Source organism: Oncorhynchus nerka, linkage group LG2 (assembly GCF_034236695.1).
Source record: "Oncorhynchus nerka isolate Pitt River linkage group LG2, Oner_Uvic_2.0, whole genome shotgun sequence".
Lineage (NCBI taxonomy): Eukaryota > Metazoa > Chordata > Actinopteri > Salmoniformes > Salmonidae > Oncorhynchus > Oncorhynchus nerka.
Window position 1 is genome coordinate 40,405,132 of NC_088397.1, and position 14,544 is coordinate 40,419,675.

The 14,544-nt window shown below is 40.8% G+C and overlaps 1 protein-coding gene across 1 annotated transcript; it reads left to right on the forward strand.

The window, feature by feature from the left end:
• Nucleotides 1-9,180: 9,180 nt before the first annotated feature.
• On the forward strand, nucleotides 9,181-11,854 carry si:dkey-43k4.5 (potassium voltage-gated channel subfamily S member 2). The gene is made up of 2 exons (XM_029686735.2): nucleotides 9,181-10,169; nucleotides 10,699-11,854. The coding sequence occupies exons 1-2, from the start codon at nucleotides 9,204-9,206 to the stop codon at nucleotides 11,260-11,262; spliced, it is 1,530 nt and encodes a 509-aa protein (XP_029542595.1). The 5' UTR covers nucleotides 9,181-9,203; the 3' UTR covers nucleotides 11,263-11,854.
• Nucleotides 11,855-14,544: the final 2,690 nt, after the last annotated feature.

The window sequence follows — 14,544 nt, forward strand, 5'->3', positions numbered from 1 at the left end:
CTTTTGTGGAGCGATGGGTAACGATGCTTTGGGTGACTGTTGTTGATTGATGCTGTTGACCCGGATCACTGGTTGCTGCGGAAAAGGAAGAGGTCAAAAGGGGGGTGAGTGTAACGGATGTGAAACGGCTAGCTAGTTAGCGGTGGTGCGCGCTAAATAGCGTTTCAATCGGTGACGTCACTTGCTCTGAGACCTTGTAGTAGTAGTTCCCCTTGCTCTGCAAGGGCCGTGGCTTTTGTAGAGCGATGGGTAACGATGCTTCGTGGGTGACTGTTGTTGATGAGGGTCCCTGGTTCGCGCCCTGGTATGGGCGAGGGGACGGTTTAAAGTTATACTGTTACAATGGGCGACAATAATTTAGACATGTTACATTGGCGTTCTTGGGCACAGGGACTAAGGTGGTCTGTTTGTAGATATTACAGACTGGGTCAGGGAGTGGTTGAAAATGTCAGTGAATTAACTTAGTTTAGTACAGCTATTGTCTTTAGGAAATAAGCCCCTTGACTTTTGGACTATGGAGTAAGCCCCTTGACTTTTTCCAGGCTTTGTTGTGTTACAGCCTGAATTACAGCCTGAATTCAAAAAATAACCTATGTACACACAATACCCCATAATGACAAAGTGAAAACATGTTTTTAGAAATGTTTGCAAATGTTGTGAAAATGAAATACAGCAATATCTCATTTACATACAGTAAGTATTCACATCCCCGAGTTAAAACATGTTGGAATCACCTTTGGCAGTGATTACAGCTGTGAGTCTTTCTGGATAAGTCTACAAGAGCTTTGCACACCTGGATTGTACAATATTTGCCCATTATTCTTTTCAATATTATTCAAGCTCTGTCAAGCTCTTGTTGTTGATCATTTCTAGACAGCCATTTTCAAGTATTGCCTTAGATTTTCAAGCCAATTTAAGTCTAAACTGTAACTAGGCCACTCAGGAACATTCAATGTCATCTTCATAAGCAACTCCAATGTATAAGCAAGGGCCAGTTTGGATTTGGCATCAAACCAATCAAATCACATCAACAGCAAAATGTCGTTGTCAGAAAAAATTACTTAGCTAGATGGTTCATTGTTGCCCATGCAAGTTAGGCTAGAAAGCATTTTAGCCAGGTAGCCTAGTTTAGGACATCAAAAATGACTGTTTTATCCAACATGAAAAGATGGCATTGCCATTCATCTAGTCTACAAGTAGAGTCAACATGTTTTTTCTACTTTTGTGCTTGTGCATAAATCAGTACAATGGACAGCCACATGATATTTAGCAATGTTGACTTGGCTAAATCATTTTTGGTATCTTTAAGTTTGTTTTCACTGTATGAGACTAATCATATATAGCCTAGTTGATTTGATGATGTTTAAGTTGAAATGGTGCCAGAATAGCGGAGGCAGTGCCCCTGTTGTGACTTGCTGTAACTCTCAGTGATTCTAAATCAGTAGTTGTTTATTAAACTGTCGGAAACATTAACTTGCTTTAACTTGTAGGGCATGTAACTGTTTGTTACATGCAATATTTGTTTTGTGGACTTCACCGGACCGATGTTGCTCTCCGGTTTTGAAGTTAAACAAAATGTATGTGTGGTTGAATTTATTCCACCACTGCGTGACTGTTGTCTTTTTGTTGTTTCGGCCTTATTTTATGTCATGGTGGCGTATGAACAAATAGGTTACAGAGCCAACAACGCAATTATCACAACATAGGTTGTAAAATTGATTTTCTTCCTGGCTAAGCTTCCCCAAGTCTAGGTCCAAAATGCTTCTTAACAGCTTTTACCCCCAAGCCATAAGACTGCTGAACAGCTAATCAAATGGCTACCCAGACTATTTGCATTGTTCACCCCCCCCCCCCCCTTTTTTTACGCTGCTGGTACTCGCTGTTTATTATCTATTATCTATGCATAGTCACTTTACCCCTACCTACATGTACATATTACCTAAATTACCTCAACTAACCTGTACCCCCGCACATTGACTCTGTACCGGTACCCCCTGTATATAGCCTCATTGTTGTTATTTTATTGTTGCTCTTTCATTTTTTACTTTAGTTTATTTAGTCAATATTTTTCTTTACTCTTATTTGTCTTAAAACTGCATTGTTGATTAAGTTATTGTAAGCATTTTGTCACCTTTATTTAACCAGGTAGGCTAGTTGAGAACAAGTTCTCATTTGCAACTGCGACCAGGCCAAGATAAAGCAAAGCAGTTTGACACATACAACAACACAGAGCTACACATGGAATAAACAGACATACAATCAATAATACAGTAGAAAAATCTATTTACAGCATGTGCAAATGAGGTAGGATAAGAGAGGTAAAGGCAATAAATAGGCCATGGGGGCAAAGTAATTACAATATAGCAATTGAACACTGGAATGGTAGGATGTGCAGAAGATGAATGTGCAAGTTGAGATACTGCGGTGCAAAGGAGCAAGATAAATAAATAAATAAATACAGTATGGGAATGAGGTAGAGGTAGATTGGATGGGCTATTTACAGATGAGCTATGTATAGGTGCAGTGATCTGTGAGCTGCTCTGACAGCTGGTGCTTAAAGCTAGTGAGGGAGGTCAGAGTCTGCAGCTTCAGAGATTTTTGCAGTTCGTTCCAGTCATTGGCAGCAGAGAACTGGAAGGAGAGGCGGCCAAAGGAAGAATTGGCTTTGGGGGTGACCAGTGAGATATACCTGCAGGAGTGTGTGCTACGGGTGGATGCTGCTATGGTGACCAGTGAGCTGAGATATGGCGGAGCTTTACCTAGCAGAGGCTTGTAGATGACCTGGAGCAACTAGAATGAAGCGAGGGCCAGCCAACGAGATCCTACAGGGTTCAATTCTCGGGCCAACTCTCTTCTCTGTATACATCAATGATGTCGCTCTCACTGCTGGTGATTATTTGATCCACCTCTACGCAGACGACACCATTATGTATACTTCTGGCCCTTTGTTGGACACTGTGTTAACTAACCTCCAGATGAGCTTCAATGCCATACAACTCTCCTTCCTTGGCCTCCAACTGCTCTTAAATGCAAGTAAAACTAAATGCATGATCTGGATTGCATTTGAGATTACAGTAAATTAAAAGTACAAGGTGCAAGTGATCAATGCCATTCGAGATTCTGCACAGATTATTACAGCAATTGTGAAGATCTCCACAGACCTGTAACGACCATCACATGCTATTTGATTACACAAGTCTAATGATAATCTCCAAGTCTGAGCCCACCTTACACATTGAGGGGCTTAGCCCAGGTATTAGCCGAGGAATAGACAATGAATTTAACAAATCAATAGCCTCTGTGATCCAGTCCATACCCGCCATCGACCCATCACAGCTTCCCTTTTACCTACCATCAAGACCAGCTCCAACCATCCAGCCATGGGATATAGTGACTTCAGAAAGTATTCACACCCCTGGACTTTTTCAAAATGTTGTTGTGTTACAGCGTGAATTTAAAATGAATTAAATTGAGACTTTGCGTCACTGGCCTACTCACAATACCCCATAATGTCTATGTGGAATTATGTTTTTAGACATTATTACAAGCCTAAATAAGTTCAGGACTAAAAATGTGCTTAACAAGTCACATAATTAGTTGCATGTGTTCAATAATTGTGTTTAACATGATTTTTGAATGACTACCTCATCTCAGTACAATTATCTGTATGGTCCCTCAGCAGGGCCGTTGCCAGAACGAATCCCTTGGAAATGTAACTAAAAGCGAGAGCACCTGACTCTGCCTGACTCTCATATGGACACATTGATACTCCCGAGTGGTGCAGTGGTCTACGACACTGCCTCAGCACAAGAGGTGTTACTGAGGTACCTGGTTTGAATCCAGGCTGCATCACATCCGACCATGATTGGGAGTTCCATAGGGTTGCGCACAATTGGCCCAGCGTTGTCCGGGTTTGACCAGGGTAGGCCGTCATTGTAAATAAGAATTTGTTCTTAACTGACTTGCCTAGTTAAATAAAATAAAAATACATTGGCGGCTAAAGAAATGACCGCATACAACTCAGAGAATGCCTATAGACCATTGCAGGAATAGGCCTGTAACTAAGCCATGTCAACTAAGCAAAATATATAGGCCTAAAGCCGACGAATAAAAACAGGAGAAAATATCCTGATGAAAATGCTGGTTCTTTCAATCACATTTATCTCTCTAGACTGCCTCCCTTTCTATTTGTCTTGACTTGAGCTATTGAAGTACAAAATTGTATCAAATCATCAACTGGGTGCTGCCTGAATTGGCTGTCAATAGCGAACTTGCAACATTGTATCAACTAGCCTATTCTGGGACCTGTGCCAGTGAGCTCAGGACAGACAACTGTTTTTTATGACATTTCCAGTGGATATATGGGATCATCATATCACGATATTTCGCTCTTTCACATCAAGGCTTGGTGATTATTAAAAAATATGCAATGGATGTAAATAAATATACGTATATGTTGTTGACTTATTGTGTGAGGTGAAGAAAAAATGACACTTTCCTACATTAATATGTTTCTCAAAAGTGTAGCAGGTTGTGATCTTTACAAACAACCTTTCCACTCTGAGAATGAGAATGAGAATGTTAAATTACTGTTATTAATTCATTCATTAACCAAAATGAATGTAATCAAATGATGGGGGATTAATGGTACATTTACTAGGTGGCATACAGTACCAGTTAAAAGTACCAGTTAAAAGTTTGGACACACCTACTCATTCAAGGGTTTTTCTTTATTTTTTTACTATTTTCTACATTGTAGAAAAGACATCAAAATGCCAAGAATGTATAAAGCTCTCATCAAGGCAAAGGGTGGCTACTTTGAAGAATCTAAAACACAGTTGAAGTCGGAAGTTTACATACACTAAGTTGACTGTGCCTTTAAACAGCTTGGAAAATTCCAGAAAATGATGTCATGGCTTTTGAGGCTTCTGATAGGCTAATTGACTGTTTGAGGCAATTGGAGGTGTACATGTGGATGTATTTCAAGGCCTACCTTCAAACTCAGTGCCTCTTTGCTTGACATCATTGGAACATTTTTAAAAAATCAGCAAAGACCTCAGAAAGAAACTTGTGGACCTCCACAAGTCTGGTTCATTCTTGGGAGCAATTTCCAAACGCCTGAAGGTGCCATGTTCACCTGTACAAACTATAGTACGCAAGTATAAACACGCAGCCGTCATACCGCTCAGGAAGGCGTTCTGTCTCTTAGAGCTGAACATACATGAGAAAAGTGCAAATCAATCCCAGAAACAACTGCAAAGAACCTTGTGAAGATGCTGGAGGACACAAAATAGATGGCGTCATGAGGAAGGGAAATTATATGGAGATATTGAGACAATATCTCAAAGCATCAGTCAGGAAGTTAAAGCTTGGTCGAAAATGGGTCTTCCAAATGGACAATGACAATCAAAGGGCAAACAATTCACATAATGAAATAATGAATGCGCAAGAATTGGCAGGAGACCGCTGAGCACATTCTGGAGAGTTGAGTGCATGCATTCTGGAAAGAGAGGTTTGCCAGACACCCCTCTATTCCTTCTTGTTGCAACATTTTAAATTACACTCAAGACATTATCTTCACACATATTTTATGCTTTTCATTGACAGCTACAACTCAATTAGCTAAAAATATATTTTCACTTTGTCATTATGGGGTATTTTGTGTAGATTGGAGAGTAAAATTCAGGCGGTAACACAACAAAATGTGTAATAAGTCCAGGGGTATGAATATTTTCTGAAGGCACTGTATGAATGAGAAGTTGGTTAAGGTCAAATAAAAATATCAAAAGCAACAAGCCCAGACGGATTACCTGGCAGGCTCATTAAAGAGTTTGCTTACGAGCTAAGTGGACCCATGGCCGTTACCCTAAACACTTCCCTCGATCAAAGTGTGGTCGCAAAGGAGTGGGAAGTTGCTACTGTGGTGCCCCTCCCCAAGACAAATCCACCCAGTGTTATCAAAATCAGACCGATCTCCCTTACCTTCTTTCTATGCAAGGCAGCCGAGAGCTTCATCTCCCAGTGGGCAGTAGGATACATCCTTCCCCAAATCGATGACCATACATTTGGCTGGATCAAGGGTCATTCCACCACCCACTGCCTCTTGGACCTTACCAATGAGCTGTACAAGCACTCCGATAAGCCTGGCTTCATCTGTTCACTGGTCACCACTGAGTTTAGCAAGGCCTTTTATAGAGTCTGCCAAAATTTGTCCATCACCAGACTCCTAGACATGGGGCATCGAACATCACTAGTCAGGTGGATCACTGACTTCCTATCTAACAGGTACCAGGCAGTGAAGTACCTTGGCTCCATGTCGGACAGTGTCATGTGGCCTCCCCCGGGGAATATTGCTTGGACCCCTGATGTTCATTGCATATATCAACATTGCAGCAAGCAACGCAGCAGTGGAAGTTTATGGATGACCTTAACTTAGTAGAGGTGCAACCCCAAACCGCACCCTCTTCAATTCAACAAGATCTGTCCGACCTGGAGTCATAGTCCAGAGACACGATTCTCCGCCCGTAGAAATGCAAACTACTTCACACCTACCACCACTGCACATCAATAACTCAGAGCTCCTGAGAGTTGAAGCCATAAAAATCCTAGGCATCCTCATCCAGGCAGACCTCCGTTGGACAGTACAGGTGGGTGTGATCTTCAAGAAGGCCAGGCAATGCCGAAATATACTGTAGCTCCATCCCACAGGAGGACATGGTGATGATGTACACCAGATACATACAGCCAATGACAGAATATGCGCCCGCAAGTGTGGCACTCTGGTTTAACCAGCAAACAGCGGGACAGGATTGAGGGCGGTGCGCATCATACACTCTTTAAAAAAAAGGTGCTTTCTAGAACCTAAAAGGGTTCTTCGTTAGCACTGACGGTTATTTATTATTTAACTAGGCAAGCCAGCTAAGGACAAATTCTTATTTACAATGACAGCCTAGGAACAGTGGGTTAACTGCCTTGCTCAGGGGCAAAACGACAGATTTTTACCTTGTCAGCTCAGGGATTTGATCTAGCAACCTTTGCGGTTACTGGCCCAACACTCTAACCACTAGGCTACTTGCAGTCCAAGAAGATATGTATGTTAAAGTTTTTATAGTTTTTATTGCGTTGATGATTTTCTTGTGCAAAGTGTATTTGTGTGAATTGTGTCAAATAATTCCGTATCGGCTGCCATTGATACTGTACTTTGTAATGTCGAATTTGAAATAAACCATTCTAAAGAACACATTTATAGTTACAGTAATCTCAAAATTTTGCAATGGATGTGTTACTCATTTTAATGTTACATTAGTTTGTTAGATAGACTTAGCTTTAGACTATTTATTGTATTTCAAAAGTTAAATTGAATTATTTTAAACTGATATAAGTATGGTTACATTTGAATTGATCTGTCTCTGTTAATTACTTAAATAGCAACAGTGACTCTATTTAGCTTTTAATTATGGATGTTCAGAATTCATGCAGATTTTCGCAGCTTTTTGTTAAAAATCGCGCAACATTTCAGCGCCCTGCTATTCATGCCAGGAATATAGTACATTCATATGGTTAGTGTGTGTGGATAGAAAACACTCAGACGTTTCCAAAACTGTTTAAATCACGCCTGTGGCATTTACAGAACGGGCGTTTCATCGAAAAGTGCATGAAAATCTGTTCACTGAAAATGGAAAAATATATCCTTCCGCGACTACAGGCAATTGTTCAAAGTGAACCGAATTAAATAGAGCCGAGTTTACACTGCCTACAGCTTCCATAGGTTGTCTAGAGTCATGTCGTTTGATTCGCAATTGATTCTTGGTCTAGCCCAAACAAGGGAACATCTTCCCTGATGACTCCGCCCGGATTTTTGGTCGACCTCTGGTCAGACATGTTTTTCTACACGGACAAGATAAAGATTTAACATCGTTTCCTGATCCATTTATCGCTTATTAACGTGTACCAATACCTAAAGTTGCATTAGAAAAGTATTTCGAAGTGTTTTGTGAAAGTTTATCGTCGACTTTTTGATTTTTAAAAAACGACGTTACGTTATGAAATGCTAATTTTTCTTTCTTCACTCGCAGTATTCCGAGTTCGATATCTAGGCTATATATGGACCGATTTAATCGAAAAAAGACCCTAAATGATGTTTATGGGACATCTAGGAGTGCCAAGAAAGAAGCTCGTCAAAGGTAATAAATGTTTTATATTTTATTTCAGCCTTTTCGTTTGCGACGCTAACGCAAAATCTGTCGTTAGGTGACATTGAAGTATTTTTGAGGGTGCATGGTATCAGATAATAGCTTCTCATGCTTTCCCCGAAAAGCATTTTACAAATCTGACTTGGTGAATAGATTCACAACGAGTGTAGCTTTAATTCAGTATATTGTATGTCAATTTTAATGAAAGTTTGAGTTTTATCAAAAACTATACGTGGCGCACTTGAAATGTCCGCTGATTTGATTCCCACAGCGGGAGCACTTCTCTAACAAGTTTTAAGTGATCACTCAACAGTCAATCTCATAATAGCACTTTGGTAATAATCAGTGACAAATATCAAAGCTAAACAGGGTTCGGCTTGTTTAAAACCCTGGATGGGCAACCAAAGGGTAGCTGAAGATAGATAAATTCTCATGTAAGAGGTGCTGTCCAGCCTTATAGTTTTTTTTCTGATAGTGGAAAGAAAGTTGAAGATCTGACATAGTTTTAAAGGCAGAAATTGAACATATTTTTATAGAAGGTGTGTCTATGTTTAAATTTGATGACCATGATGACAATCCTGTGGTTGGATTTTCACCCTCAAAAGAACAGTTGATAACTTTTTTCAAATTCAATGTATTTTTCATGTAGATTCCTTGTCACAATACACATTGACAAATTACATTGAAACAATGTCGATTCAACCAGTTTTTTCCCAGTGGGATGCTCGATATGAGAATTATTTGAACCAGATTCTTCTGGTCTTTGGGCAAAATATTATCATTATGTTATTGAAATGGCATTATCGTAATGTTCTGCCACAAACCTCATGTTTTAGTATGGTCTTTGTTATGTAGGTGTTGAAATGTAATTGCAAACCTTTCATAGTCACCACTCTAGTGAACATATATTTTATTGGTAGATGTCAATGTTGTTGATAGTTTAGTAAATAGCCTTCTATTATTTATGGTGAATCTTCATAATTACCTTTTATCTTTTAGTGAGGGGGCAACATGGTAAAAGAGAGTCTCCGAGCCTGGGTCCAGGACGCTGAGGATATCCTGGTGCACATCAATGTTGGAGGCCTGAAGCGCAGCCTGTTCTCGAGCACTCTAAGTAATTTCCCCGATACACGTCTGGGACGCCTGCTGGCCTGCGAGTCCGAGGAGGCCATATTGCAAGTTTGCGACGATTACGACGCTCAACAAAAGGAGTTTTACTTTGACCGCAACCCGGGACTCTTCCCTTACGTGCTGCAATTCTACCAGACCGGCAAACTCCACATCATGGATGAACTGTGCATCTTCTCTTTCTGCCAGGAAATTGAATACTGGGGAATCAATGAGTTCTTCCTGGACAGCTGCTGTAGCTACCGTTACCACGATCGCAAACTAGAGAGCCGCCACAAGAGCTGGGATGAGGAGAGTGATGTTAGCAGTGTGGACACTTCTGTGGATGAGATCTCAGACCTGAACAAGGACATCCAGCACTTCCAGGAAATGCGCTGTGGAAACGCCCGGAAGTACCTGTGGCTGACTCTGGAGAACCCGGGCTACTCCATTCCCAGTAAGCTTTTCAGCTTTCTCTCCATAGCTGTGGTTCTGACCTCCATATCCATCATGTGCATTAACAGCCTTCCGGAGTACCAGCACTTTGACGAGGATGGCAAACAAGTGGAGGAGCCGACCCTGCAAGCGCTGGAGTTCTTCTGCATCTGCTGGTTCACCTTTGAGGTAGTGATGCGGATGCTTTTGGCGCCCAACAGGAGAAAGTTCTTCCGCCACCCGCTTAACATAATCGACATTGTGTCGGTGTTGCCCATCTATATCACGCTGCCTATTGACCTGGCGTTGGGCAGTGAATCAGAGCTGGGGAACCTGGGCAAATTGGTGCAGGTGTTCCGCCTCATGAGGATATTCAGGGTTCTGAAGCTGGCCAGACATTCAACAGGCCTCAGGTCTTTGGGAGCAACGCTAAGGGTGAGCCATACCACTACAACTACACTACCCTATTATATGTGAAAGTATCATATCACATCTATCATACATTTTCATACAGAACATGACGTTATAATTGTGAGTCATTCTGTGTTGATAGTGTCAAATTCATAATCACAACGTATCTTTATAAGCAGTTTATCCTACGGTGAAATTTAGCGACTGAAATGTAGCACTCATGCTGTCAATTACATCTGTTTGAGCTGTCGGTTCAGGTTTTTTAGGCCTATTTTGTATCACAAATTGCATAATTCAAACTAGAAACTGAACAGGGGTAATCTTGGAAGGCACTGCCTTTATCTCTGATCCATTTGGAGAAGTGTATTACAGGGCATTCAATTCCCAAATCATTCACCACCCAATCCTCACCTGTATTGTCTTACAAAATAAAGTCATGATCTAATATAACATGCAAATGATCACAAATATAAGAATTTCTGAATTTAATGGAATTTATATCACATACCCACTCTGACATATTGTGTTTATCTGCCACTGTGTGTCTCTGTAGCACAGTTACAGGGAGGTTGGCATCCTGCTGCTGTACCTGGGCGTGGGTGTGTGCGTGTTCTCTGGCTTTGCCTATACTGCAGAGTATGAGGAGGACGTGGGGCTGGATACCATTCCTGCCTGCTGGTGGTGGGGCACCGTCAGCATGACCACCGTGGGCTACGGCGATGTGGTGCCCGTCACGGTGGCCGGCAAGCTGGCGGCCAGTGGCTGCATCCTGGGTGGGACCCTGGTGGTGGCCCTGCCCATCACTATCATCTTCAACAAGTTCTCTCACTTCTACCGCAAGCAGAAGGCCCTGGAAGCCTCGGTGAGAAACAGCAACAAGAAGGTCAAAGTGTGCAGTGACAATGTGCAGGAGGAAGAGGATGAGGATGGGGGTTTGGATAGGGATAGCCAGTGTCTGGAGGAGCTGGATGAGGATGAAGATGATGGAGGAGTGGTAAATTATAGCTATGTGGATCATCCACCGCTGCCTATGGAGAGGTCCAGCCCGTTGGCGAGGAGGAAAGAGTTCTTCAACTCTGAGTGCTTCACCATAAACACAGGACAGATGACAGAATAATTATTACAGGGAAAGTAAACACAGTATATACATGAACTGAAATGAATTATAAGCACCCCATGTTCTCTGTTCTGTTTGGTGTTACCATAAGGTATTGATTCAGCACTGTGCTGTCTCTGGGTTTGAAGGAACTCTTCCTGAATCCAAAATTGTGACACTGTTAATGGGAACTAATACCATTGTAATGAAGCTAATATCAAGCCTCCACTAGTTCCTATGGTGTCTTCTGCTTGCCCTGTACAGAACAGAGATTAATTTTGATATGCTCCATAAACACCCCATTCTGAAGTTGTGCAGTGTTCTGTTACTGTATACTTTTAATCACAACTCAATACCAAATTATACCAATGTATTCCTTGTTGGAATGCCTACTTCCTCTTCATATTTGTGAGGGTCTCCTATTACAAAATAGAAAAGAGGGTACACAGAAGCATTGTTAGTGCCCACAGCCACTTAGGAAGTTAGCTGTACATGTATGATTGACAAAAGCAGCTATATTGCAACACTGCACTACGATTTCAGACTGTAGACTGTTGAATGAAGCATATCAGGACAGTCTCATGCCAGAGTTTCCTCGAGCTTGACAAATGTCTTTCTTTAATTTCCATCTTCTCTTATAGTGCTTTGCTTCCATCAGCCCTCCATCCACTCCATGAATCCTAAATCTTAGCCCCATATGTATGTACAGTAACTCCTCCACTGTGCATCAATGCTAACAGGGAGCAAGGCTGTGTGCTTGATGAGTGGAGAATATCCCTATGGTATTGTATACACTTAAACTGTGGCAATGCATGTGTAGGTCCACAGTACTTATGGGTGGGTTTCTTTCCTTTGCAAAGCAATACAGTTGAAATCCTAGCCTAGGTCTATATTCTACCCTATAGGTTGGAACTTGGAAGAGTTAAGCAGTTGTGCACTGACATCACCTAACTGACAGTAGCCAGTGCTGCATTTAGATGAAAGAGGAAAATTATACAACTAAATTGTCTTGCTCAAAACAAATGAATGTATGACACAGCAAACACTTATTATAACATGCAGCTTTAGACAATCCTAACAATTTCCCCTTTTTTTAGAGAATGCATACAGTATTGCCACAGCTAGAGCAAGTTTTGAGTGTATAAAGTGTGTAAAAATGTCTGGACACTGCATGTTCTCAAAATCAACATTGTGGGAGGCATTCTCCGCAAGGTCGGCAGAACGCAGATGTTTCCAGGGATCAGGCGTCTTTTTATGCCTGTTATGTTTAGGTAAGGTGGGAAGTAATGGCCCTGCTGTACGGTTCAGTGTTGCAATCCACATACAGTGCTGTACCTCCACTAATGCTTTTAGACTGGCCTGCTGGAGTACCCATCTTTCCAGAAAGTTTGTCCTATGTCGGAATCCATTAAATGTAACATAAGCTTAGCTCCTGGAACATTAAGGGAATCATTCACCTGATTGAAAACAGATCCTTCCCCCACAGCAACCTTGTCGACTCTACTTAAAGACCAACATCTTGTAAGGCAAAGTAGTAGTCTACAGTACTTGTCATTTTGTTTTGCATTATTTTCAATCATTTTGGCAACTATAATTTACCATGTTAAATTTCTATCTTATGATAAGGTAATACTTTCAGACATGGCCGGTGATTCTGCTGGAAATATTCATCAATCATTTTGTGAACTTGACTCCTCATCCAAATTTCTTGCACAACAATGTGCCATAGGACACTATTTGTTGCGTATGTTAATCAATGTCATGCTTCCAGTGTGGCTGCTTCTCCCAGCAGTCAAAATTGGGCACATGACATAATTTTCTTGTTTGGTTGAGAAGACGTCAAAATGACAGAAACATTAACTTGCTTGACCATGCTGAATTTATTCTACCACTGTGTCTTCTTATTGTCTCGGCCTTTAGGCCTATACTGTATATCACGGTCACAAGGCATATGAATTAACAGGTTATAGAACAAACAACGCAATTATCACAAAACATAGGTTGCTGCCAGACAGTCCTAAGTAAATTATTGCTTGAGAAATTGTCACGTTCTGTCCATCGTTCGTATGTGTTTTCCTTGTTTTAGTGTTGGTCAGGACGTGAGCTGGGTGGGCATTCTATGTTGTGTGTCTGGTTTGTCTATTTCTATGTTTGGCCTGATATGGTTCTCAATCAGAGGCAGGTGTTAGTCATTGTCTCTGATTGGGAACCATATTTAGGTAGCCTGTTTTGTGTTGGGTTTTGTGGGTGATTGTTCCTGTCTCTGTGTTTGCACCAGATAGGACTGGTTAGGTTTGCACTTTTCTTGTTTTGTATAGTCTGTTCATGTATAGTCGTCTTTATTAAAAACATGAATAACCACAACGCTGCATTTTGGTCCGCCTCTCTTTCACCAGAAGAAAACCCTTACAGAAATTGCTCTTTTTAAGAAGCTATTTTTGTTTCTTTTGGACCATTTTAATTGAAAACAATCACAGTAAGGTACTTCATTAATTGAAATGATTTGATATTGAGATAAAACCATATGTATTTTTTCTGGCTGCTGAAATGACTTTAACAAAACTTCCTTTTTAAACTAATATACAACATTTCCTGTTGCTTGTCATCTTCTACTGCTCTCACACCCTTCACATGCCCATCCATATTTTCTAGTTGTTTACTTGAACTGTTACACAGAGCTTTGTTCATGAAACCAAATTGAGATGTTTCATTGTGGCCACTTGATATGATTTGCTGTTCATGGTGCAATGCAAGTCATCTGAGTGGTCATAAGAAAGTGAAGCTACTGAAAGCTTTGAAAGTCAATGCATTTCAAATGAATAAATGCAATATAAAACCTGCTGTTGAGCATTGCTTATAAAGGTCGAAATAGTTTTGTACGTAGTTATGTAACTGCAAAAGCATATTAGGAGTAACTTCTACAAACACAGACACAGGCTGAAATAGACACCAATGCTCCAGACAGCTTGAAGGAGACAAGGCTCAAATTCAGAGTGACCCTATTAAAAATGCATCCCTGCTATTTTGGCAAATAAAACACAGGATGAAATGACAAGAAATAAAGGATAGGAAACAACCTTCACCTTTTATGTTTATGAAGGATTTTAGGATTCTATTTAAGTACCAGTATTTTTCTCTTAACAAGAAAATTAAATTGGTAGTGTGTACATGAAACCTAAATCAATATTATCAATATATGACATCCCAAACACTCATAAAAGTACACTGGTTCCAACATTTATTTCACCTTTATTTAACCAGGTAGGCAAGTTGAGAATAAGTTCTCATTTACAATTGCGACCT

Excerpts from the sequence above, each read along its gene's own strand:
- si:dkey-43k4.5 (XM_029686735.2), top strand. The coding sequence starts at position 9,204 with ATGGTAAAAGAGAGTCTCCGAGCCTGGGTCCAGGACGCTGAGGATATC. Across the intron at positions 10,170-10,698 it reads CTTTGGGAGCAACGCTAAGG|CACAGTTACAGGGAGGTTGG; the intron begins GTGAGCCATACC and ends GTGTCTCTGTAG.